Raw genomic sequence first — 27,178 nt, forward strand, 5'->3', positions numbered from 1 at the left:
TTTCTTGCGGCGTTTAGGCGCTGCACGTGCGTACGTACCTCCTTCCGCCTTAAGTCATTTTTGACATACTTTTGCTGCCATGTTGGCACGGTCCTTAGTGCCTTAGATGGAAAAAAGGGAAAATCGAATGACAGTTTGACGTACAGTAGTTGTCTTTCGGATTCCCTATGGTCCCCTAGGAGGTAAAACGTGATCTCTGCATAGCTTCCTGTCCGTTTGCATTTGGCGGGCGAGCGGGGTGGGGTGGGCGAGGACTCTGCCACACTCAAGATGGCTGTGATGATGCCGGCGAACGTAATGATACAAACCGGAAGAGGAAGTGCTACGGGCCAAAGGAAGGATCAGATCAAGTTCCGAGCACATGTGCGTGTAGTGGCTGCTTCTCTGCGCCGGAGGGACCCCCAGCTGCTGATTCCAAGATGGGCAAGAAGCCCAAAGTGGGGAAGACCCGAAGGGACAAGTTCTATCACTTGGCCAAGGAGACTGGTGAGAAAATCGGGGTGGAGTTCTGATTTATTTGTTTATTCCCTTAAGTAATAAACGACCCCAATGCCCTCATTCCCAGATACGTGGGGATAGTTGCTCGACAGAGAGGAAAAGTCACTCTGGGTGGGTTCAGAGACACTCTTTCCCCGCTCTTTGCCCTGTGAGGTAGTTACTATGGCTTAAGTCTTGGGCTGGGATTGATTTGTGGATTAACGGGGGCCCCGGAGGCGTGGTTGAAGTTGAAACTGTTCCACTCCGGGATAGCCGAGTCGATAGAACATGAGACTTATAATAATAATAAATAAATCTCAGGGTCGTGGGTTCAAGCCCCACGTTAGGTGAAAGATTCTCGCATTGCAGGGGGTTGGACTAGATGACCCTCTTGGTCCCTTCCAACTCTGCAATTCTATGATTCCCTGAGGAGGCAGGGGAGACCTAGCTGTAAGGTTTCTGCTGAGGATTGGGTAAACAGTAACAGACTTAAACTTGTGGGATGTAGAATTAGGTTAAAGTTTATATTGGGCATCGTCAACCTTTCCAAACCCAGGTTCCACTTTGGGGACCCATTTCTTAATCTTTTACCTATATTAGCAAGGCGGCAGTGTTTCTGTTGCAACACACATCGGATCAGGTTCTGACCCACCTGTTGAAGACCATTGCTATACATGACTCTTAAGAGGAACTTAATAATGCTTAGGTATAACTTGCATATGGAGGGTTGTGTAATCTTCTTGCAGGGGGCAAAATATTATTATTAACAACAACAATAGCAGCAACAGTTGACATTTGATAAGTGCTTTCAGATGTTCAAAGTGTTTTAGTTACCATCTTTACAACAGTCCTGTGAGTTAAATAAGTGTTATTCCCCATAATGTAAATGGAAGGGACTAAGAGGAAGTGGCTTACCTAAGACCACCTTAATGAGTTTATGACAGAGGCAAGATTTGAACTGGGGGCTTCCCGATTCATAGCTTAGTCTCTTTAACCACTACACTATGCTGCTCTTACGATTCAAGGTTTGGGTGAGTATCCATTGGGCTTGCTTTAGATATAGGTTGTCCTTCAAGGGAAGGACCATAATTCAGTGGCAGAACATAGGCTTTCCATGCAAAGTTACAACCTAGCAGCAGGTCCCAGCCAGCTGGTTGAGGTTGGGCTAATGATGTGCGAAGGCCAGTGCAGGCTGTATAAAGCAGCTTCCTATGTTACCTAGGTTGGGCTAGCTAAATGATATCTGGGCCACATTCTAAAATTTGAGGCATACTTCACTCTTGCGCTATAGGGTATGTGTATTGGATTGATAGTGAGATAGATAGATAAATCGTTCTTGATCAGCCCCTGGAACAATGAGCAGCCATTCTCCTTGCATCTCCAGGATAGCCCATTAAATACTACTTCCTAGTGGCCCACCCTCATCTTGGCCAAATAAGACAGTGCTCAAGAATAGGACTTCGCCTTACATGGTTGTTCTGGGAATTAATTGGGGAGGGGAAGAACCATGTACGCTACCTCAAGAAAAAGGGGGGGGGGATATAAATGCATTGAATGAATGAATGAATGAGGTCTAACTGGGCACGGCATGGTGCTCATGCATCACTTTTCCAGGATTCCGTTCCCGTTCATCTTTCAAGCTCATTCAGTTGAACCGCAAATTCCAGTTCCTTCCAAAGTCTCGGGCGCTGCTGGATCTGTGCGCTGCTCCTGGAGGATGGTGAGTGACTGGCAAGCAGGGCAGGGGGTGTGTGGAGGATGTTTTGTTCAGGATTAGAGAAGTTGTGCTACTGACATGTTGCTGGTACAGGTCACATATATGAGGCTGTGTGGTTCTGATAGCTGGGGAAGATCTTCCAATAAACAACAGTGAAAAATGTTCAGTATATGCCAGTGATAATGTTGAAATTTCAAGATACTCATTTGCTTTGGTCCTGTGACTTGTCCATGAAAGGATCCCCACTGTGGAGATATTTGGGGAAGTCAAGGTGAAGCGGACTGCCTCTGAGGCTTCAGAACCACCCCAAGTGGACTTGTAAGGTTTGCAGCTGCCCTTGAGCTGTCCATTCTGTGAGCAACAACACTGGCTTCCAATCAAGAAATGCTTTCACCAAGGCTCCACTTTTTACTTTGAATCGCTGTGCTTTTGGGAGGGGCAGAGAAAGGACACCGTCAGAAGCAGAAAACATTTTTAAAGAGAAAAAGTATTTGGTCACTAGGCAATAATATTTATATATTGCTTAATATGCAAAACCCCTAAGCTGTTTACAGAACATGCAGTAAAATAATCTTAAAAAGAAAAATGTACGTACAACGTTTAAAACAAAAAATGCAATGACATACATTAGTAAAAATAGAGAAGTCATCAATAAAACATTCAGTTAAATTCAATAAATAGCAAAACAGAACAATGTGATGAATGGCAGTCTTTTAGTCATAACTTCCTAAACTCTGGACTCACCCTGATGAAATTCCGTTGTGGCGACCATAACCCAGGTTTAAGGTGGCACTTGGCAATTAGCTTATATACCTGAGTTTCTAAAACTGGTCTAGGCATTTCTTGGTCTCCACACACACACCCATTATAATCAGTAGGGAAGACATCCGAAGGCTTTTTTTTTGAAACCACGATTTTATTAATCTAGATTTTCAAGATAGCCTACTAAATAGAACCATAAAACAGATAAAAAATGTCAGAAACAAAAACAATTATCGTAGCAACAGTAAAAATAAAAAAGCAGTAGTTATAAGATCAGTTAACTGATCTTATCCAAAGGCTTTTGAAAATGAGGCAAGGGTGCCTTGGATTTGAGGTGAAGCACAACATCTGTCTCAGCCAAGACAAATATTTGCTTTTTTTCTTAAGGGCACAAAATATCTTGCATCGGTAGCCTGCCCAACATTTGCTTGCTTTGGTCCAGCCCATTGTACAGAGGAAGGGGCAAGCAGTTTGCTTGATTTCAAGTTGTGCTCTAGATAAAGGGTTCCCGGGAAAAGGGACTCTCTTGCCCGGCTCTCCAGTTCTGAGAAGGGCGAGAGCTCTTCCCTGCTGCACTAAATCTCTTGAGGCTCTCGTCAGGGGCTGCATGCCTGCAGTGGGGCAGAGCCAAAAGTGGTTGAAGCTACCCTTCTTTTATTTCCTTTTCTGCCACACCTCCTCTCTTCCCACCCAGCATGCTGCAAAAGGAGGGATAGATTGCTACCTGTCAGTTCAGGTTTCTGGGAAGAGCGGAGGGCTTTTGAAGTTAGGTCCAGGCCTGTAGGTTGACCACCCCTGTCCTGAAGATTCCCTGACTCTGCCTTCGCAGAGCATGTTTTGTAGGCCTTTGTTTGCACAGATTGTCAGTAATCTTCGAAACAGCCCAATAGAACAGACTGGAAAGAATATTTTTGTGTTACAAATGCACACATGCATCCAGAAGATTGTGCTTTGTCTTATTATAATTAATTTAATATTTGGACAGAGAGCCTCCTGGGTCAGAACAGCCTGTCTTTAACCACTGTGCAACACTAACTGGCGTTCATTTGAGATAAGATTTGATTTTAATTAAGAGCCTCCTGGATCACACCTCACTATCTTTAATCATTACATAATGCTAGATGACATTCAGAAAGTCTTGGTGCTGGGGTAAGAGCAGGAAAGATTTAGAGTTGCGGAGGCAACTCAGATTTTATCAAATGAACCAGGTTTGTTCTCACTCTTTGGGTGTCATTGTTGACTCGCTCAAAGGTAGACCTGATTCTGTTCTTCCAACAGGTTGCAGGTGGCTTCGAAGTTTATGCCTGTGTCCAGTCTTATAATTGGTAAGTAGCCTTGATGCGGGAAGAAGAGAGGGAAGATACTTAGAGCAGAGCCCTAATTTAGCCTAGCTTCCCATTTCCCAACCCAGATGTATCTGGGGAGCTCACAAGAAGGGACATGAATCATAGAATTGTAGAGTTGGATGAGACCCCGAGGGTCATCTAGTCCAACCCCCTACAACGCAGGAAACTCGGCTGAGGCATCCATGACAGATGGCCATCCAGCCTCTCTGCCACTGCTGCTCTCCTAGGTGTTCAGAGACACACTGGCTAGAGCCAAGGTAGGGAACCCATGATTCACTCGAAATTAATGGACTACAACTCCAGCCAGCGTGACCAATGGTCAGAGATGATGGGAGTTGTAGTTCAGCAGAGCCTGGAGTGCCACAGGTCCCCCACCCCTCAAGGGAGGGAGGATGTGGGGCTGATGTACACAAAAGGATCGTGGCTTTTCATTTGCATAGTAAAGAGCATTTTGAACTCCCCATATACATTATCTTCTTGCACATCCTCTGTAAGGTCAGTAATATCCCTGACGAGAGGCTGAGAGCAAGGGGCCTGCCTAAAAGGATCCCCACTAAGATTCCTGCATTGCAGGGGTTGGGCTGGATGACTCTTGGGGTCCCAACTCTACAGTTCTAGGATTCTCTGTCCATGGAAGAGAGTGCATTTGAAGCAGGTTCATTTCCTGGTTCAGAGCCCTTGTTTCTTAATTGCCAGGTCATGCCAGCTCTCCTGAGCAGGCAAAGGAAGCAGTGGGAGGGGGCTGGGTATGCATTGAGCAAATTGCCCTACAGCAGGGCTGGGGAGCCAGGCTTTGGTGGACTCCAGATCCCATCATCCCCCAGCTGGCGTGGCCAGGGCCGAGGAGAGTGGTTGCCTTCCTACGACTTGGAGGGAACCAGCTTCTTCATCGCTGCCACAAATCGTAAAAGGGGTTTCCTGATGCTTCACATGTAAAAGCAAAGCACATTGGGAGAGTACGTGCCTCAGGTCCCAAAGTCGACCATTTGTTTAGAAGGATTTCTAGCAGAAGGAAAGACCACCTGCGGTAGGGCTTGGGAAGCTGCTGCAAGCCAGAGTGGGCAGCACTGGGCTAGGTGCAGTAGCAGCCCCTGCGGTAGGGCAGAGCAGCTCTCCCAACACAGGTGCCGCTGCTGCTTCCCTGGATGGGGTGGAAGCAGAATTGGGCAACGTGGCTTCTCCTGGGGGTCTACCTAGAGCAGTGTTTCTCAAACTTGGGTCTCCAGCTGTTTTTGGACTACAACTCCCATCATCCCTAGCTAGCAAGACCAGTGGTCAGGGATGATGGGAACTGTAGTCCGAAAGCAGCTGGAGACCCAAGTTTGGGAAACACTGATCTAGAGGCACTGATTGTTATCCACTTAGGCATCTTCACATGAAGACATGTACACATGTACTTACTGATCTGTACAGCCCAGCTGCCATGTGCTCAGTCCGTCCTAGTTGAATGTTGCAGCTCAGTGTAAAGCTCAGCTAGGGTGTACACAGATTGCACACTCTTTGAATGCGACGGATTAACATCCTCTGTATATAAGGCAGTTTTGCCTGTAACGGGCTATGCTGCAGAAGTTGGGCAGTGAGATTCCCGGCACTGTGTTTTTCCTAAAGAAACTTCTTCCCCCATATTTCCCTCCCTGCTTCCTCCTGTGTCTTTAATTTCAGGGGTTGACCTGGTTCCCATAAAGCCCATTCCCAATGTGGTAACCATGCAGGAAGACATCACCACGGAGAAGTGTCGCCAGGTAACTTGCTCTCTTTTTCCGCGCCCTGATTCCCTGCGCAGCTAATTTTAGTCTTCCGCCTCGCCTGCCTTTGCCATCCTCATCTCTCATCTGTTTGTTTGGAGAATTTACATACCGGATTTCATGCTCATTTGTTTTTCAGTGAATAAATCCCAGGGCAGGTAGCATTTAAAAATGGAGATCAAAGCATAAAATGCAACAAGGTCTAAAAACACCAGAACAAAATGCCAAGTTAATAAAGCAGATTGAGAACTCTTCTGTGTTCTTGTCTGCTCTCTCTCTACCTCACCCTCTGTTGCTCTCTCGTGTACACCAAGAACATAGTAGAAGACAAGCCCGGCTTTTTCAGGCCCACGGCCCATCTAGTCCAGCATCCTGTTCTCACAGTGGCCAACCAGATGCTCATGGGAACCCTGCAAACAGGATCTGGGTACAATAGCCCTCTTCCCACCTGGCAACTGTGGCTAGGAGCCTTCCTTTCCCAATGACATCCTGCCCTCTGCAATGAGGCAGAGATGTTTTGTCCTTGGTGAATTCTGTCACGTACTTCTTTGCGTTATACTCCGCTAGGTATTGCCCCGAATTCAGTCTCTTTCTCTCTCTCCCTTTCTCTCCCCCCCCCAGGCCCTACGCAAGGAGCTGAAGACGTGGAAAGTGGATGTCGTGCTGAACGATGGGGCTCCCAACATGGGAGCCAGTTGGGTACATGATGCGTTTTCCCAAGGTGTGGGGCTTTCCTTCCAGGGGTGCTGGGAGGGAGCAGGCGGTCTTCTCGCCGGCGGCACGTGGGCTGTGTCTCCTGAAGGAGAAGCGGGTGGCTGAGCTGCATATCCAGAGTTGCGTGCATAGAGCGTCCGGCCTGTCAATCACTGTGGGGTACAGGAGCAGCAATGATTCTTGTGCGCACAGGACCAGCTGTGCAAGTCCCAACGTGCATGTAGTGTCAATTTTGCAAGAACCCCCTTGGCCACATCGTCCATCTGCTGCAAAGAAAGTGATATACACATGTAGCCATTAAATCGTATAATACATGGTGGAGTTGTGTCCCTGCATTTGACACCAGTGAGAGCTCAGCCTCAGATGGGACCGTAAAGTCCCATTCTTGTGCTGCCCTTCCTTCCCCTGATCTTGGCCATTGAGAAAGAGAGGCCTGCATCAGAGCATAAGGGGTGTGCCAGAGCATGGGCCTTTTAATCTTGCAGTAGTTTTAAACCCATGCTCTGGCTGCTTCCAGGTTAGACTATTGCAGTTTTGGAACTCCCCCCGCTACACTGGTTGCCCCCTCCCTGTCAGCACTGTCCTTTTTTTGGCTGCCGTCTAAAGGGGCATTTGTCTATTCAGTCATTTGGAAGTGAGGTTATGGGGCTCTGTAGAAAACTGGAGACCATGTACGACTTTATTCACCGCTGTGTGCTGCCGTGTGGTCGTCGGATGAAGGGTGGCTCAGTCGGTAGAGTACAAGACTCTTAATGCATGAAGTTTAGAAAGCAAGCTAATAATGATTATATTTGGGGCTGCTTTTAAAGATTTATTATTGGCCAGCTGAATGCTAAGCCCCCGCATGGCGCTTTCAAAGGGTGCTTAAAATAAATTTCTCTTGCAATCTGTACATCAATCCTGTAAGGTACACAAGTATTGTTATCCATGTGTTGCTAATGATTGCGGGGGGGGGGGTGTTTTTGTGCATAAACGTGCTGGTGGATTCGGCTAAATGCCAAGTCGGCAGCCCTTGCCTCCCATTTCCCTGGCACCGTCTCATTCCCTTTCCCCCTCTGCTCTCCCTTTAGCGAACCTCACGCTGTCGGCGCTGAAGCTGGCCTGCGACTTCTTGGCCAAGGGCGGCTGGTTCATCAGCAAAGTCTTCCGTTCCCGGGACTACCAGCCCCTCCTGTGGATCTTCCAGCAGCTGTTCCGCAAGGTCCAGGCCACCAAGCCCCAGGCCTCGCGTAATGAGTCTGCCGAGATCTTTGTGGTCTGCCAGGGTGAGTCCACAGAGAGGGGGAAGTGGGCACAAGGCGGACACAGAACAAGATGAGCAGCGGGAGGCTTGGTAGCATCATGGATTTAGCCTCGTAAACTGCATTGATTGATGGATCATTCCATTTCTATATTGCTTAATACGGTATATACAGAAAACCGAAGCGACAACAGGCAACTTTTTAAATACTGCAAAAATACGCAGTTGCATATAATCGTGTTAGGTTAATACAAAGATACTAATACCTAGAAATCAATATATAGTGGTACTCAGGAAGTCGAACGCAATCCATTCCGGAAGTCTGTTCGACCTCCAAAACATTCGGAAACCAAGGCGCAGCTTCCGATTGGCTGCAGGAAGCTCATGCAGCCAATCAGAAGCCGCGTTGGATGTTGGCTTCCAAAGAACATTCACAAACTGGAACACTCACTTCAGGGTTTGCGGCATTTGGGAGTTAAAATGGATGAGTACCAAGGCATTTGACAACCAAGGTACGACTGTAAACTCATTTTCTCTTCTGCTACCACTTTCCCCCTCCAGGCTATTTGGCCCCAGATAAAATTGACAACAAGTTCTTCGACCCCAAGTTCGCCTTCAAGGAAGTGGAGGTGCAGGCCAAATCCGTCACTGAGCTGGTGTCCCAGAAGAAGCCCAAGGTTAGTGGACAAGCAAACCTTAAGGAGATCAGTTTATCTTCATTTTGAAATAGCTAACTGGCCAAAACACTGCCTCCAAAGGACCTTTCTCCACCACCTTGCCTTCTCTGATTTTGCTCCAGAAATGCTCTTCTCTGATCTTGAAAGTTTAAGGAGCTGCAAAGGAAGTGGAGTAAGGCTGGGCAATATCTGGTTTGCAGCATCACAGTATATTGATGTATTGCAATGTCTGAAATTAGCATGGAGCCATGCAGAGGCATTGGCTGGCTTCGCGGCTTTTCCTGCATGGTGAATTTTGCTGGAGCCTGCTCTTGTGATTCGCTGCCCCCCACAGGAGACGGGAGAACGGGGCCAGCAGTTAACAGGGGTCGCAGGAATCAAGAGTAGTATTGGCCAGCCTCACGGTTTTTCCCACATTGTGATTTTTGCACAGCACAGCACGCATATACACATTGTGATTTGATATATATTGTTAGGTCAAAATTTATAAAACTAGTATCACAATATCGACTTCAAACTGGTTTGGGATGATATATCACCCAGCCCTAGCATGGATTGCTTACGAAGTCTGTCCGTCTTGCTTTAGATTTCTACTTTGGATACTGACTTCAAATTTCCACGCTTTTGCTTGGGCACAGTGCTAACCTGTGGCTTTGAGGCATCAGTGGGAACAAAAGAATTCCATAGTTCAACTATGGAACTTAACTCCCACAAGAGGCAGTGATGGCCAGCAGCTTGGCTGGGTTTAAAAGAGGATTGGACAAAATCATGGAGGATATAGGGTTATGCTCTACTGCTAAAGTCAAGAGGCAGTTATGCCTCTGAATTCCATTTTCTGGAAACAGTAGGAGGGGATGGAGCTGTTGTGCTCAGTTCCCGATTGTATGCTTCTCACAGGCGTACAATTGGATGCTGAGAACAGGTTGCTGGACTAGATGGGTCAGTGGCCTCATCCAGCAAGGTTCTGTTAAAATCCTTGGCACCTGTGGTGGACCTGTTAAAGGGTAAAAGAGTATTGGGAAATGATCCATAATGAATTGAAAAAAATGCTTAAAAGTACTTTTCCAAAAAAACAAAGCCAGAATCCTTTTTGTTAGGGATATTTCAGACGGAAATTCCCAGGTGTCAGAAAAGGTTATTTATGTATGCCACTACTGTGGCCCATGTTTTGTTAGCCCCAAAATTAGAAAACGAGTGAGGTCCCAACCAAAGAAGAATTGCAACTTAAGTTGACAGAATATGCTCAGCTTGCAGACTTAACATATAGAATTTAAAAAAACAAGAACAACATACATTTAGAGAAGATTGGGAAATGTTTATTGAATATATGGGGGGAAATTGTGTACACTTGAAAAGGTTGGCAGCATTAAGATAAATTCAAGAGTGTAAATAAGTTTTGATGGCTGTAATAATGGAATACTGAATGGTTTAGTTTGTGTAAAATACGCAGGCATTTTTTGATATGAAAAATGAACCATGGAAAGAGAAGAAGGAAAGTCATTGATATTTTTTGTTTAAATGAGTATTCTAAATTGTAAAACAAAATATAATAAAAATTATATATAAAAGTTAAATAAAATCCTTGGCACCAGGAAAGGCTAGAGAAAAAAGAGGTTGAGGTGAGTGGCATGGAGGTGCACGACTAGCCCAAGTCTCTGCTCCACAGTCTGATGGGTTTTCTCCTCATTTTTATTTGCTGTTCCTTCCAACTAGGCAGAGGGGTACGAAGATGGCACCACAATTCTTTATAACCGCTGCACACTGACGGACTTCCTGAAGGCCCCCAACCCTGTGGACTTCCTGGCAAAGGCCAGTGAGGTGAGCACCCAGGTGGCCGTGACCAGAGAGTTGCATAGCGTGGGGTGGGGAGGGCTGAATGTTGGCGGCAGCGGCTGGTTCATCAGGAGGGTGGTAGCAGCATTAGACACCGGAAAACCTGGAGGTTTTGAGTTGGAGGGGTTATTAGCTGCCAGAACCTGAAAAGTGCTCCAATCCAGCCGTCGGGGTCACCAGATGTAGGAATGAAAATCACGACAGACGAGTAGTGGGTGTCACGAGAGGCGTCTGCCGGGAAAGTCCCGGGAACTCTCTTTTATTGAATATTACAAACATTGCCACAGGTGTGCTTGTGGCTGATTGGTTGATACAAACACAAAGAAACTTAATGCTGATTGGTTAACATACATACAAGGCGGGAATTACATGTGAGGGGTGGGAATTACATGTGAACATTAATCACCGGTAGATTAAAGGCTGGGAAACGAGGTTGGGACTAGACAGGCATGAAACCTCCTAATTAATAATAACTAAAGATTAACATAGCTATAGATGTGGTCAGCTATGCATGGAGTACAAGTCACCATGAACTTAAGGTGAACTGAGCGATGAGAGAATGTCTTGATGTTTGGAACAGGTTCGTACAGTGTGTGCAGAAACAGAGAAAAGATTATAAGCGAGACTTCCCAGAATGCAAGAGAAAAGAAGCAATGCTTCCCATAGCAAGACTTCCCATAAAGCCACAGTTATGTGTAGAAAGAGATGCAATGCTTCCCTATAATGCAACAGTTATGTGCAGAGGGAAAACATATGTGCAGAAGGAAAACTTCCCTTTAGCTTATGATATCTTAGTATGGCTTCAGTTTGGTCTTCCTGGGCAGGGTAAGCAGGTTCTACTGAGGAGGCTCATTAACATAGGGTAAAGCCCTTTGGATGGATAAAGCAATCGGTGCCTCTCTCATCCCCTTGCCGTTCCTAGATTGTCTTCGACAGTGAAGAGCTGGAACGCCACAGCGCTACCACTGAGGAAGTGCGTCACTGTTGCCGGGACATCCGTGTTCTGGGCCGTAAGGAGCTCCGGTATGTTCCTCCTTTAAGGGTAGGACTTGGGGTGTAGGGAATGGAGGAACAAAGCCCACCTTTTGTTGGAGAGAGAGGTTTTGAAGAGATTCCTACTCTCCAGCAGAGGAGTTAAACACAATGGCAGTTGCTCCAAAGCACATTAAATCTCGGTTAGATTTGCATCTGCCTTCATCCACCTTTAAGCAAATGTTCCCCATGAGAAAACTTAGGCTAGAATAAATAACAGACACTTGACTTTGCAAATAAGTGAGTGCTTTACTCACAATAGTTTCTCAGTGTTACATGTCTCTGTTCACTGGCAGTGCAGTGAAGATGAAAAAAGGTTCTAAACAATCTTTGAGTTAGCAAAGATGCAGACTTTAAAATCTCATTTTAGAGAGATTCAGTTCCCTTCAGAGAGCCAGGGCTTCTTGCTTGTTCCAGTAAGCTGAGAGGAGGGGGGGCGCAGAACCAGCTGAGAGCCTGCTAAGCCACACCCACTTGCTACCTGAGCAGGTTCACCCTTTCAGGCGTGCAAGTGTGAGTCAGTAACTGTATATTATGGCATCTTTCACGTCCCAGTCACAAAAGCAGCCGCAGGCCCCCTAAAACTATGGGCAGCAAGAGCATGCAAGCAGCTATGCTAGATCACCACCCATCTAGTTTGCCAGGCATTGCCCACATATTTCCAGTTCACACTCATAAAGGCTAGAAACTGTTTTGAAAAATCTAAATTGAATGATGCACCCAGTTCCCATTATGAACTGCTTCTGTACTCCAGCTGAATCGTGGCACAAACACACACCCAGCCCTGGAAACTGGGACAAAAGTAAACAGAGGGGACTTTCTAAATCTCTCACTGAAAGTCCTAGCTCCATAGTAGCTACTGGTCAAGGCCCTGCGATCACCATCGACTGTACCAGAAAATAGGTGGGCAGGCATAGAGTCTGACTGTCATCTTCTTTGTGTTGCTCAGGGGCCTGCTGAACTGGAGGACAAGGCTGAGGCGCTTCCTTGTCAAGAAGTTGAAAGAGCAAGCCAAGGAAATAGATATCAAGTAAGAGGGGCGGGGAGGGGCCTGGCGATGTTCTGCTTATGGGGCAGCCAGCTCTATATACCTGGGGGAGGAAAGCGGGCTGGATTTGCAAAGCCTCTTTTCCCTGTTTTCAGCTTGAGCTCTGGCGAGGAGGGCGAAGGGGAGGACGAACCACAGCCTGAGCGGACAAGTCCGGAGACCCCGAGCAGAGAGGAGCCAGACGAGAAAGAAGAGGAGGAGGAGCTGGAGCTCAAACTGGCTGAACTCAAGGCCCAAGAGATGGCCGAACTGAAGAGGTGGGTGGTTTTTGCAGCCCCAAATTGCCAGCTCCGTTTGTGCCTGATGACAAAGGGCTGCAAGGAGGGACCGCGTGGCGTTCTGGAACTTCTAGGGAAAGCTGGTTGACAGGTGGGCGGGGGCTTTTGGAAGCCTGGAACGGAAGAGATGCCACTCATGCACAGGCCACCGGAGAGCAGTGTTAGAAACTCGGATATATAAGCTGGGCACCCTTATGGCTTCTTAAACCAGGGTTACGGTCGCCAAAACAGAATGCCTAGTTGACAGTTCGAAAGTTCTATTTTTCAATATGACTTTTTGGAGCCTGAAATTCCTTCTGGTTGTGCAGATAAAATATCACAGGATGTGTGAAAACAGTCAAGATCCAAGGGTCCCCAGGCATACACCTCCAAATGGTGGAGACATCAGGCGGCATCATGGCGCCCAGGCATCTTCACTTGTTCACAAGTGACCGATTGCCAAGTGCGCCTGGGCCATCTTCCTCTTTCTCACTGTTGCCCTTGTAGAACTCCTTGTCAGCCTAGATAGCTCACTTGGTTAGAGCGTGGTGCTGATAACACCAAGGTTACAGGTTTGATCCCCGTAGGGGACAGCTGCAAATTCCTGCATTGCAGGGGGGTGGGACTAGATGATCTTGGAAGTCTTGGAAGTCCCAATGAACTCATCAGGGGAGGAAAGTAGGGTTAGTTGGCTCTGCCTGCCATTCGCTCCTGCTCCAACTATTACTTGGGCCCTCTGCCTTCCGTCCCAGCCATTCCAACGTTCTCCATCCACCATGTCACCATCTTTTTCTTTGCCAACATCAGGAAGAAACGCAAGATCCTGCGTGAGCGACGGCGGCAGCGAGAGCGCGTTGAGCTCAAGATGGATCTTCCCGGCGTTTCTGTCGCCGATGACGGTGACACCGGCATGTTCTCCCTCCGGGCCATCAGCAAAAGTCAGGTAAGCAGGAAGCATTGCAAACATGCATTCAAAGTGCGGGCCCTGGAGGATTCGTCTTAGTCCATCTGATGCCCTCCAGATATTGTTTGCCTGCCATTGCCCCCCAGCCAGAATGAGTGATTGCCTGTTCATTGTTACTGGTAGGTGAGGCCCACTCGGTGGCTCCTGCTCTGAAGGTGGGCAGCGCGGGGGCCTGTGGAAGAGCCTTTTTGGTGGTGGCTCCACAGCTGTCATGTGCCTTTACAGTGTCTTTGTTTTGGCAGCGGGTGGAGACACACCTCTTTCATCAAGCTTCTAGAGGTGTGATGAGTAAAGCCAGTTCTAAGTATGATACAAGTTCCTCCTAATTCACATATCCTATTGAACTCATATGATGCTTGACCCACCCATGTGCTTGGAGGGAAGTCCATAATTTAGGAGCTGCCATGGAGAATGCCCACTTCTGAGGGCAGTGGGACTACCCACCAAGGGTCCCTCACCCACATTTATAACACCCAAAAGGGTCTGTAAGGATGGATCCTTCAGATATTTGGGTCTTAAGTTTTAATAATTTTGCTATGTTTTAATAATTTTGCTATGCTAATGATTCTGTTTTGTAGCATCTTGCCCTGTGCCTGTTGCAATGAAGGGCATTATAAAAACGCCTTAATAAACAAGGAGAACTTCTATCGTTCATATTTGTATATTTAGTACATTTATATGCTACCAAGGAGCTCCAAGTTGTACGCATGGTTCTTTCTCACCCTACCCAAAAAATATATATACTGTCTCAACAGCCCTGGCGCCCAAGGTCACCTGAGTGGGGTTTCGAAGCCTCATATCCCTTGTCTTAGTCTGACACTCTAACCATTGCACTACACTGGAAGAGTGGCGGCAGCTCCCAGCGGTAAGAAGAGCTGCCCTCTAAGATGGTCCCGCCTTTCTTTGACACATCCCATGCACACACCTGTGCCTCTTCCACTTCTAGTTGCTGAATGAGGTTTTCAAGGGAGACATGGCGGCAGCAGATACCTTCGTGGCGACAGCAGCAGGTGCAGACGACGACCTCTCGCTTTCGGAAGGGGGAGACTCCGACGACGACATGTCTCTGGCCAGCGAGCTGGACGAGGAGGAGATGGCGGAGGTTGAGGAGCGGTCAAGGCAGATGAAGCGGGCCCAGGCCCCACAGCTGAGGTACCCAAAGGGGTGGGAAGATGCAAGGCAGGTTGGCTGCAGTAATGAGGTTGGCTTGACGTTCTGGAGGGAGGCGGAGAGAGACACCACAGGTGGTCTCCTCACCTGAGCAGCACTAAACCTGGGAATGAAAATTACTGCAAGATCATGGCTCCCCCTTCTGTGGAAAAGAATGGAGAGAGAGAGAGAGTGCAGAAGCCTGGGGGGCTGGAAAATCAGGTGGAATTATTACCTTGAGGATCTGCTTTCTAGAACGATTGCTAGAAGCAGGGGGGAAAGACACCACAAAATTGCTGACCTCGAAAGCCAAACTTATCTATTTGTGATTTTTTTAAAAAATGCCTCACACAAATAGTTAAAGATAAAACTGTACTTGTCAGGCAACATTAATAATAATAATAATAATAATAATAATAATAATAATAATAATAATAATAATAATTTATTATTTGTACCCCGCCCATCTGGCTGGGTTTCCCCAGCCACTCTGGGCGGCTTCCAACAGAGATAAAAAATACACTAAAATGTCACATATTAAAAACTTCCCTGAACAGGGCTGCCTTCAGATGTCTTCTGAATGTTAGGTAGTTGTCCATCGCCTTGACATCCGATGGGAGGGCATTCCACAGGGCGGGCGCCACCACCATTTGAACAGTAAGTGCGCCTGCCCAATCTCTAGTGCCTCGTCAGCATCGTCGTCAATCCCAGCAAAAGCTTCCTGGACAGCAGAGAACAGAAACGTGAAGGACTGCTGGACTCTGCTGCCCAGGAGGACTCTCCTGTATGTGAGTGTCTGAGGGCCCTGCTCCTTCCTGCCACTCACCATCTGGCCTGGGGCGGGGCCTGAAGCCTCATAAGGACTGCTGGACTCTGCTGCCCAGGAGGACTCTCCTGTATGTGAGTGTCTGAGGGCCCTGCTCCTTCCTGCCACTCACCATCTGGCCTGGGGCGGGGCCTGAAGCCTCATAAGGACTGCTGGACTCTGCTGCCCAGGAGGACTCTCCTGTATGTGAGTGTCTGAGGGCCCTGCTCCTTCCTGCCACTCACCATCTGGCCTGGGGCGGGGCCTGAAGCCTCATAAGGACTGCTGGACTCTGCTGCCCAGGAGGACTCTCCTGTATGTGAGTGTCTGAGGGCCCTGCTCCTTCCTGCCACTTACCACCTGGCCCGGGGCAGGGCCTGACGGGCCTCACTAGGACAGTTGCTGTTACTGCTGGAGGGGTGCAGAGTGCTTTTAAAATGTTTTAAATTTTTTATTTTGATTTTTTTGTATGTGGGGTGGGGTGGGGTGGGGTGGGGTGGATGTTTATTGGGACTGGGAATTTATTTGATTTTATGTTTTTGTAACTTTTGTAATTTTTATTGTTTTTTGTTTGTACTGTTTTATTTGTGTTGTTTTTTTTTTTGTTTTTTTTAAAAGGGGTTATTTTGTTCTTAAGGGGAGGGGTCAGGGCTGCTGGGGAATGGGCCCCAGCCCACAAAATGGCTGGGATATGTTTCACAGGGGGGAAATGCACTGGGACAACCGATCTCAGTGATCACGGGTAGGAGGAGGAGTTACGCTAAGACCAGACCATGTCATTACAGAGGAGGCAGGTTTAGTCATTGTCTGAGGACTATCCCTGCCTCCGGGTCTGGTCCCGACCGGATGAATACTAGAATCAGCAAGGGATACCCACATGACCTGAAAGTGTTGCTCTGCAATGCCAGGTCAATGATTCATAAGACCACTGCCATCCATGACTTGATCATGGATGGAGGACTTGACCTGGCATGTGTAACAGAGACTTGGTTGGATGAAGCAGATGGGCCTGTCCTTGCCGCTGCTTGTCCACCAGGTTTCTCTTATGCACAGCAACCCAGGTCATGTGGGCGGGGAGGGGGGGTTGCAGTGATTTTTAGGAAGTCATTAGTTTGTACCAGGCGTCCTATTGGGAAGACCCAGTTTTCTGAGTGCATGTTCTGGAAGTTGGGCAATAGGGGCAGTACAGGATTCCTTTTGGTGTACCGACCTCCCCGCTGCACCAAGGATTCCCTGCCCGAGCTGCTTCAGGTCGTGGTGGATGTTCTCCTGGAGACACCTAGCTTGGTTGTCCTAGGGGATTTTAACATCCATGCCGACACGACCTTACAAGGGGCCGCTCAGGACTTCGTGGAAAGCATGGCCTCCATGGGGCTGTCCCTGAATAAGTCTGGCCCAACCCATAGCCGCAGACATGCCTTGGACCTGGTGTTTACCTCTACGGATGTTGGTGATCTGACACTAAGTAAAAGTGAAACGAAAGAAGTGCCATGGTCAGACCACTTCCTGGTGCAACTGGACTTCTCTGCGACCCTTCCCCTCTGCAGGGAGGTGGGACCGATTCGGATGGTCCGCCCCCGCCACTTAATGGATCCAAATGGTTTCCAGAGAGTGGTAGGGGATGCTTTATCCCATGTTGATGGCCTTTCAGCCGATTCCCTGGTGGCCCGCTGGAATGCGGAGTTAACCAGGGCTATTGACTGTTTGGCTCCGAAGCGCCCTCTCCGATTGCATGGAGCCCGGAGAGCCCCGTGGTTTTCCACGGATCTGAGGGCAATGAAACAATCGTTGAGACGGCTAGAGCGCCAGTGGCGGATAACTCATTCTGAATCTGACCGGACACAGGTTAGAGCTCAACGTCGAGCCTACCAAGTGGCGATAGCGACGGCGAAGAAGACTTTCTTCACCGCCTCTATTGCATCTGCAGAAAACAGCAGCAGGAGACTCTTTCAGGTGGTTCACAATTTAGCGGAACCACCTGTAACATCGGGGCCCAGTACGGGCCACATGTTCTCCTGCAATGATTTTGCAAACTTTTTTGCAGATAAAATCGCTCAGATTCGGGAAGAAGTAGACTCCAAAGTGGGAGCAGGGCCGGGGCGGGAGAGTGCTAGAGTCCTGTCTGGTCAAGTTGTGTGGGATCAATTCCAATCTGTTACCTCCGAGGATGTGGACAGGCTGCTTGGACGAGTGAAGCCAACCACCTGTCTCCTGGATCCTTGCCCATCCTGGCTTATAAAAGCTAGCCGGGAAGGACTGGGCGATGGGCTTCGTGGGGTGGTGAATGCTTCCCTCCGTGAGGGAGCCTTCCCAGACCCGCTGAAAGAGGCGGTTATTAAACCGCTTCTTAAAAAACCATCTTTAGATGCGGCCACAATGGCCAATTATCGCCCAGTCTCAAACCTTCCATTCTTGGGCAAGGTGATTGAGCGAGTGGTTGCTGAACAACTCCAGGCACGCCTGGAAGAAGCGGACCATTTGGATCCCTTCCAGTCGGGATTCAGGCCTCATCATGGGACTGAAACTGCCTTGGTCACACTGGTTGATGATCTCCGGCGGGCTAGGGACAAAGGTGAGAGCTGTTTCCTAGTTCTGCTGGATCTCTCAGCGGCGTTTGATACCATCGACCATGACATCCTTCTGGACCGTCTTGAGGGGCTGGGAGCTGGGGGCACTGTCATACAGTGGTTCCGCTCCTTCCTCCTGGGCCGTGTTCAGAAAGTGGTGGTGGGGGATGAGTGTTCAGATCCCTGGGCTCTCACTTGTGGGGTGCCTCAGTGTTCTGTCCTCTCCCCCATGCTTTTCAACATCTACATGCAGCCACTGGGAGGGATCATCAGGAGGTTTGGGCTGGGTGTTCATCAGTATGCAGATGATACCCAGCTCTACCTCTCTTTTAAATCAGAACCAGTGAAGGCGGTGAAGGTCCTGTGTGAGTGCCTGGAAGCGTTTGGAGGATGGATGGCGGCTAACAGATTGAGGTTGAATCCTGACAAGACAGAAGTACTGTTTTGGGGGGACAGGAGGCGGGCAGGTGTGAAGGATTCCCTGGTCCTGAATGGGATAACTGTGCCCCTGAAGGATCAGGTGCGCAGCCTGGGAGTCATTTTGGACTCACAGCTGTCCATGGAGGCACAGGTCAAATCTGTATCCAGGGCAGCTGTTTACCAGCTCCATCTGGTACATAGGCTGAGACCCTATCTGCCAGCAGACTGTCTCGCCAGAGTGGTACATGCTCTGGTTATCTCCCGCTTGGACTACTGCAATGCGCTTTACGTGGGGCTACCTTTGAAGGTGACCCGGAAACTACAACTAATCCAGAATGCGGCAGCTAGACTGGTGACTGGGAGCGGCCGCCGAGACCATATAACACCGGTCTTGAAAGACCTACATTGGCTCCCAGTACGTTTCCGAGCACAATTCAAAGTGTTGGTGCTGACCTTTAAAGCCCTAAATGGCCTCGGTCCAGTATATCTGAAGGAGCGTCTCCTCCCCCATCGTTCTGCCCAGACGCTGAGGTCCAGCTCCGAGGGCCTTCTGGCGGTTCCCTCACTGCGAGAGGCCAAGTTACAGGGAACCAGGCAGAGGGCCTTCTCGGTAGTGGCGCCCGCCCTGTGGAATGCCCTCCCATCAGATGTCAAAGCGATAAACAACTACCTGACATTCAGAAGACATCTGAAGGCAGCCCTGTTCAGGGAAGTTTTTAATATGTGACATTTTAATGTATTTTTCATCTCTGTTGGAAGCCGCCCAGAGTGGCTGGGGAAACCCAGCCAGATGGGCGGGGTACAAATAATAAATTATTATTATTATTATTATTATTATTATAAGTGTTGTTCAAATGGAGGAGCAGATGCTCCTCCAAGCAGCATCTGCATGAAGTCCCCTCATCTTCTCAGTCAAGATAGAACTATTTGAAATAACCAAGTAACTGTCAACTCCCAACTGCCACTTCCTTTCCGCAACGTCATTTATTGAATGTGAATGCAATGTACTGGAAGATCATGTATCCCCCTTCTGTGGAAAAGAAGGATCTGAACTCTGGAGAGGGAGAAAGAGAAAGGGGGGAGGAGCAGGACAGGAGCTGGGGGGCTGGACAGTCAGGTGAAGTTACTACCTTGAGGGTCTGCTTTCTAGAACAATTGCTAGAAACGGGGGGGGGGGGGGAAGACACCATAAAAACACTGATGTAGAAAGCCCAGCTTGCCTTTATTCTGCTCCCATCCCTGGAGATAAAGGAATTGTTTTGGTTTTGTTTTTGTTTTATAAGCTTTAAACAGTGTCAGACCATTGCTCTATCTAGCTCAGTATTGTCTACACTGACTGGCAGCAGCTCTGTAGGATTTCAAGTAGGGGACATCCCATCCCCACCTGCCAATACTGGGGACTGAACCTACAAATCAAAAGCTCTTGTCAACGAGCTACACCCCTTTCCCCCCAAATGCTCAAGGCAATAGGGTGTGGACAGATATTACTCAGTCGCCCATTAACCCTCAGTATGCCTCTTAGGTGGCATTTCATTATTCCTCCCAAGTGGAAGTTCCTAGTCCTCCAATAGCAGTAGGGATACACCTGTGAGTCCAACCAAATTCCCTCCCACCCATCTCCGGTGGGCTACAGGTGGGTCTTGTGTGTTTCCAGTGCTTCGAGCTCTGCTGGAGTTCTGGCCAATGTGTTTACAGGGTTGCCAAGGAAGAGGAAGAGGAGAGCGCCGAGGCAGAGAACCCACTTTTGGTGGCGCTAGAGAGCAAGGAGGAGCGGCAGGAACATCAAGCGAGTCTGTGGTTTGGCAAGGTGAGCATCTCCTGATAAGGTTCTTTGGCCTCCTCCATGACCAATGACAGCATAGCTCAGGACTGGGTGACCTGTGGCCCCGCTCAGTGTTGCTGAACTGCAGCTCCCATAGATCCCTGACAACTAGCTGGGTTTGCTGGGGCTGATGGGAGTTGGGAGTTCAACAACAACATCCGGAGGGTGGCAGCTTCCCCACCCCTTGGTCTAGTGGGAACGCTAAGAGCATCATTGTTGGAGTGTCATGTTAGATTGGCTCAGCTTTCCAGATGGGTGCCCTGCAGCTAAGGTAGGTAGCTAGCTATTCTAGGAAGCAGCACCTGGTTTGGGCAAGGGATGCTTCCAGCTGTGCCCTTCACGTTTCTGTTCTCTGCTGTCCAGGAAGCTTTTGCTGGGATTGACGACGATGCTGACGAGGCACTAGAGATTGGGCAGGCGCAAGCTCTGTCCCAGAACCGGGCAGAACCTCCCCCAGGTAAGCCACATATTTGAGCCTGAAGGATGACAAAATCTATCCGTTCCTTGAGCGACTAAATGCAGACTTCCAGTGTCTGCTGATTTCAGGGGTGACAGCAGAGCTAGCAACTTCTTGAACAGTGGTAGGATTTACATTGCCTTCAGTAACCAGAAGAGCTAATATTGAATCCAGGATTGAAGACTGATTTGCTATTGCAGAAAAGCCTGTGAATATAGACTGCCGATAAGCTGTTGGTTTTTCACACTCTCACCATATATGAAGGGATTTCATATACCAAGCTTGGCATCCATGTACACTGGTGGAGGAAGAGGAGTGCGGGGGGAGCGCACCGCCCCTGGCAGTGCAATCCTGGCAGGGTGCCATCGCAGCCGCACGCCCCGCCCCCGCAGGCAGCGCGCCATGCCCCTGTGGGCAGCACACCCCGCCCCCACGACGCACGCCAGCCCTGCCCCCGCCTGCTCTCCACCCCCCACCCCCCCGGTACTGGAGCATGAAACTCCGTCACCGTCCATGTATGTGAATCTTGACTCTCTGGGGCTGAGCCTCCTTCTTCGTTCCCTCCCCCCCACACTCATGTTTGCCCCAGGCCAGTTAGTTCAGGATGACTGATGGTAGGCGAGGGAGAGATTTTCTCACCCTGTCTGTGGTTTTCTCTTACACAGCCTCCAAAAATACAAAGAGGAAAAAGACGCAGCCCCGGTCTGGTGGTGCGCTCGAGACGACACTCGAGGTAGGCCCAAAGCCTGAAGGTCCTACAGGTGCAGCTGAGGGGAAGGGTTCTGACACGGGGGAGAGTGACAGCAGCGACAGTGATGACGAAAGGTGAAGTCCTTTTAAAATAAATGCATAATATTTTTTAATTAATTTTTAAATTTTACATCCCACATGAACATCTTTCAACATACCAACCGCACTGCTCTAGAAGATGAAGTCACATTCCTATGTTTTAGCCCAAAAGGTCCTTCCGCATATTGTCATAAGATTGTGGTGGACTGCACATACCGTCCTCTATTTCTCTTGTGCTGCTGCTCTAGGTCTCTTTTAAAAAATCACTGTTTTTAAGCTCTCTCTTTCCATTGCACTCTCTTGCTTAATCCCTGTTGCCTCACTTACACAAATCCTTCTTAGGATCACCTTCATCGCCTCCCATGATGTTGCAGCTGAGGTCAAAGTAGGATTTTAGTTCTCATGAAATGCATCCAGCTATTAAATCATGCTGTGGTCAAGGATCAGTGGGGTTGCTGCTGTTCCCAACTGTCTTCATCTGCTGCTATATTGTTATGTTTGGTTTTGGTATTATTGTGTATTGTGTTTTGAGCTGCCTCTGGAGTTTGTTTGTTTTTACAAGTAAAGGTGAGGTATAAATATTTTCAGTTAAATTGAAAATATAGCAGGGGAGTGCTGTCTGTTTAGAGACATCTCCTTAATTTGGTCAGTGAGACTTAACTGCTCTATGCATTATTTCATTATTTCATTTTTAAGGCTGCCTTACCTCTGAAGAGAATTAAACATTGTGCAATGGCACAGCTGGTAAACATTTGGTTCTCTCAGGTTTGACAATCATCATATGCAGCATGTAATGAGATCAGTTACAAAACAGCACAACAGACAGCAGAAGATGAGTTTTAAAACAATACAAAAAGGGGGACACCTACTTCAGAAACCTACTCCTCCGGCCCGAACAGCAAGTTGGAACAAAATTGTCCTCAGTTATTTCTGGAAAGTGCCGACCGTGGGGACCTGTCATATCTCAGCAGCCATGCTGCTCCACAGAACAGCCGCACCAAAAGTTACTGTGGAGCAGGCTTCTGATAACCTTGGAGCTGGAAGGAGAAGCTCTCCGGCAGAACGCAGTGGCCCACTGGGTAAACAAGGGGTGCAGTATTCTCTCAAGGTCCCTTGTCCTAAGATGTACAGGGCTTTACGTGTTAGTACCAAAACCATCTTGACCCAGTGGAGGATCAGCAGCCAGTGCAAATCGCAGAAGCAAGGTGTATTATGTGTTGGAAGGAGGAGGAAGAAGGAGTTTGGATTTGATATCCTGCTTTTATCACTACCCGAAGGAGTCTCAAAGCGGCTAACATTCTCCTTTCCCTTCCTCCCCCACAACAAACACTCTGTGAGGTGAGTGAGGCTGAGAGACACCAGAGAAGTGTGACTGGCCCAAGGGCACCCAGCAGCTGCATGTGGAGGAGCGGAGACGCGAACCTGGTTCCCCAGATTACGAATCTACCGCTCTTAACCACTACACCCCAGAAGCAACCTAGCTACCATATTCTTCACTACCTGCAGCTTCTGGACCAACCTCAAGGGTAGCCCCACACAGAGTTCATTGTAGTAATCCAGCCTTGAGATTAGCAATGCATTCGCAGCTATGTTCAAAGGATCCCAATCCAGCAACCGTGACAGGTCATTTAAAAACACTCCTAGCCTCCAAGGACACTTTAGCCTCCACCTAACAGAGCTGGATTCAGGAGGAGGAGCCTTGGTGGAGAACCCAGAGAAGTAAATCCCAGAGTTCCTGGGAGTTCCTTTTCAGCTGTCCATGTTGTTTAGATTTTGGTGAGCAGTATGCCTAATGTGACATTTCTAAGGTTTATTTTGGAAGACTTGGATGGGACGTGGGAGCGAAGGCGTCTCATAACTACCTACTCTTTCCATGTTTCAGGGAGCAGCCAGCCTCACGCAAGGGAACAAAACGGCTCCGGTCAGAGGAAGAGCCAAGAGGCATTGAGGTGGTCCCCATTGATGATCCAGGTGAGGATGAGCCAAGAATGGGGGCTTTTGTATCCTGGTTGCTTCCGCTTCCTCTCTGAACCTCGGAGCTGGAGAAGTCGCCTGGAAGACAGTCTGAAATGTTGTTGTTGTAGCTGCACTCACCCGGCAGTTCGTTTTCTTTCCCCAACAGTTCCCCAAGTGCTAATTTTTGCAGTATACTTGAGCTTTCACACAACTTCTGTAAAAAAACAGTGGACTGTGGCACATGTTTAGCACCTATTTCTATGCTGTCAGATTTTTATTTTTAATCCATTTTCAGCCCACTTAACCCAGAAAAATTCAGGAGATAAAATGAAGAGATTTAGAGCAGTATACAGCAGTTGTTTCCTGCTGTTTTCATGTGGGGATCATAGAGGAACAGAAGCCTGCATATGCAGAAAGTGCGTAGTGACAGTGTCCAGTGATCTGAATGACATTTAGGTATGTTTAGCCTGTAGAAAAGGAAGATTGAGAAGGTGATATCACAGCCATCTTCAAATATGTGAAGATGTACCCTGCTTGTTTTCTGCTGCTCCAGAGGGTAGGACCCAGACCAGTGGATTCAAATTGCAGGAAAGGAAACTCCTGTTAAGAATTAGGAAGAACTTCTGTGGCAGTAATTCAACAGTAGAACAGACTGTTTCAGAATGTGATAAACTTTCCTTCACTGGAAGTTTTTAAACAGAGGTTGTGTGACCATCTGTTAGTTGTGTGACCATTCTTTAGTTGCGATTTTTGTTTTGTGCGGGTTAGATGAGCACCAGGGGGCCCTTCCAACTCCAAAGTTCTCTGATTCTAGTGCTGCAGGCTGGTTTATCAGTCCCAAAGCCACAGGGAAGACCTAACACAATATTCCCCATGTCTGAATGCAGCCTTTGTCTCTCTGCAGTGAAGCGAGCTCGGATTCTGGACCCTGAGGGCCTGGCACTGGGCTCCGTCATTGCCGCCTCCAAAAAGGCCAAGAGGGATTTGATTGATGACTCTTTCAACAGGTAATGGCGTGTAGGGAGGAGTTGGCAAGCTTCTACGTGTCCCTCATCACCTTTTAACACAGAGATTTGCATGTGAGCATGTGTCACCGCAGAAGTGTGATACTTCAGGACCTTGCACCTAGAGCTGCAGCCTGACACACAGATGCTCTGTTACACTTTAATTACCAAGAGAGATCACCAGTACATCAGAGCCCCAACTGGAGTGAAAAAGCAGGTGGTACTAAATGTCAAGTAGAAGGTGGACAGTAAAGCCTGATATTTGTGGGGGTAGGAGGGCTCCAACTGCAGCTTTAACTGGAGCCGGCTGATTTGGTCTTGAATTATTTTGGCTACTTTCACCTGTGAGCAGGTAATCCTGCTGCAATTGGGTCCTCCAGTCATCCCCGATGAGGTAAAGCTGTGAAGAGTCTCTGCAAGAGTGCTTGTTCTCAGAGCTTGCCTCCTTTGAGCTAAGAAGCACGCTTGAAATGTTTCCCCATCCTAAAGAGTGAACTGTGCCTCCAGTTTTAATTTTAGGGAGGGGAGGGAAGCAGGCGCTTGTTTTGATCTGCCTGCTTACTGCTCTTCCTGCCCCCAGATACACCTTCAACGAGGAAGAAGACGAGCTCCCTGAGTGGTTTGTACAGGAAGAGCACCAGCACCGGCGCAAACCACTGCCCCTGGATCGGCAGACGGTGGAGGAGTACCGCCAGCGCTGGCGCGAGATCAATGCCCGGCCCATCAAGAAAGTGGCAGAGGCCAAGGCCCGCAAGAAGCGGCGGGTAAGCAAGGGAGCAAGCTGCCCGTACACACACACAGAGTGGGAAACTGCCCTTTTCCAGATCAGAGGATCTGTCCATCCTTATTGCCTTCTCTGACTGGCAGCAGCTCTCCAGGTTTATTCCAAACCCCACAGGAACCCTGCTTGCCTGCCCTCTCCCTCAGTGCCCTGACTGCTCTGTCCCTCTCTGCAGATGCTGAAGAAACTGGAGCAGATGAAGAAGAAAGCAGAGTCAGTGGTGAACACCGTGGACATCTCTGAGCGCGAGAAAGCTGCTCAGCTGCGCAGGTAGGTCTTCAGCTTTGCGGGGGGGGGGGGGGCTTCCTGTGGAGAACAGCAGGGTTGCTACATGAATCCCGCAGGGCTCACAGAGGGAGATTCTGTTTCCTCTTGAGGTCTGCAGTGTGTAGATATCGCAATATTCTTCCAACTGCAGGGAGGGGTGGGGAACCTGAGGCATTTTTATATGTTGCTAGGTTACAACTCCCATCAGGCCATGCTGGCAGGGCCTGATGGGAGTTGCAGTCCACAGCAGGGCCGCTAGAGCCACCGTTCCTAACCAATCACAGAACAGCTTCCGTAGCGTTCCCAAATGAATGAACCACCCAGGCTCTGGGGAAAGCCAGGCCTGCTGTGCTTCAGATATAGCTAAATCAGTCCCCTTGGAACCGGATAAATAGTTATCTTTCTTGGGGCCAGGCTTCTAGGGTCAGATTTCCAGACAGAGACTGGAGAGCTAGCATGGTGCCATGTTAGCAGTCGGGGACTCAGGAGACCATGGTTCAAATCTCTACTCTGCCATGAAGCCTGCTGGGTGACCCTGGGACACTCACTGTCTCACAGCCCAAATTAACCTCACAGAATTGTTGTGAGAAGAAAGGAAGGCGCAACAACCTTTCTGTTTCAGAGGAAAGGCGGGATATGAATTGAATAAGTAAAAGAGCAACTAAATAAACACAAGAGACTCTGGAGCAGTTGTACAGGGTTCGAAGAGAAGCCTTTCGCTCATAACTCCCCACTTTCCCTGTGTCCCTCCCCCCTTCTCCAACAACAGCATTTACAAGAAGGCAGGGATAGGCAAGGAGAAACGGCAGGTGACCTACCTTGTGGCCAAAAAGGGCGCTGGGCGGAAGGTCCGGCGCCCTGCCGGAGTCAAGGGCCACTTCAAAGTGGTGGACAGCCGACTCAAGAAGGACATGAGAGCCCAGAAACGCAAGGAGCAGAAGCCAAAACACCGGCAGCGGAAGAAGTGAACCATTTTGTCCTGCCTCTTTGTGGTTGCTAAGCGAGCATGCCTCTTGCCACCCTTGAACATGTCAGCATCTCGAACTGCGCCCCAGGAGTCTCCAAGCAGCAGCTGACCAGGCTTGTTGAGATGCCACATGGAATTTCAGAATTCCTGGTGCTTGGTTTGGTGGCTGGTGGTGTGAGCTGTATGTGCATTGGGACAACGTTGCCTGGGCTCATTTTCTTGCTATCCTGGCCCACTTGCAGCTCACCAGGCGTGTCTGTGGAGAGGCCTTTTCATGAGTTACCTCCCTTCAAGGTGTCTGCCCTTGGTTATTAAACATTGTTTTCTCATGAACTATTCTCTGGCTGCTTTTATTTTTCTTGTCAGTAGTGCTGGCACTCTT

General features: G+C 48.7%; 1 protein-coding gene across 1 annotated transcript; it reads left to right on the forward strand.

Annotated features, from left to right (window-relative positions):
* The first annotated feature begins 319 nt into the window (after positions 1-319).
* On the forward strand, positions 320-27,129 carry FTSJ3 (FtsJ RNA 2'-O-methyltransferase 3). Its single transcript, XM_081837754.1, has 21 exons — positions 320-486; positions 2,092-2,197; positions 4,235-4,281; positions 5,965-6,044; positions 6,669-6,768; positions 7,832-8,026; positions 8,563-8,678; positions 10,392-10,496; positions 11,434-11,534; positions 12,493-12,573; positions 12,687-12,848; positions 13,656-13,791; positions 14,759-14,964; positions 20,449-20,560; positions 20,939-21,032; positions 21,698-21,857; positions 23,704-23,792; positions 24,682-24,784; positions 25,362-25,545; positions 25,738-25,832; positions 26,599-27,129. The coding sequence occupies exons 1-21, from the start codon at positions 420-422 to the stop codon at positions 26,795-26,797; spliced, it is 2,538 nt and encodes an 845-aa protein (XP_081693880.1). The 5' UTR covers positions 320-419; the 3' UTR covers positions 26,798-27,129.
* Positions 27,130-27,178: the final 49 nt, after the last annotated feature.

This window comes from Podarcis erhardii, assembly GCF_964252035.2.
Source record: "Podarcis erhardii genome assembly, chromosome: 13".
Taxonomy (NCBI): domain Eukaryota; kingdom Metazoa; phylum Chordata; class Lepidosauria; order Squamata; family Lacertidae; genus Podarcis; species Podarcis erhardii.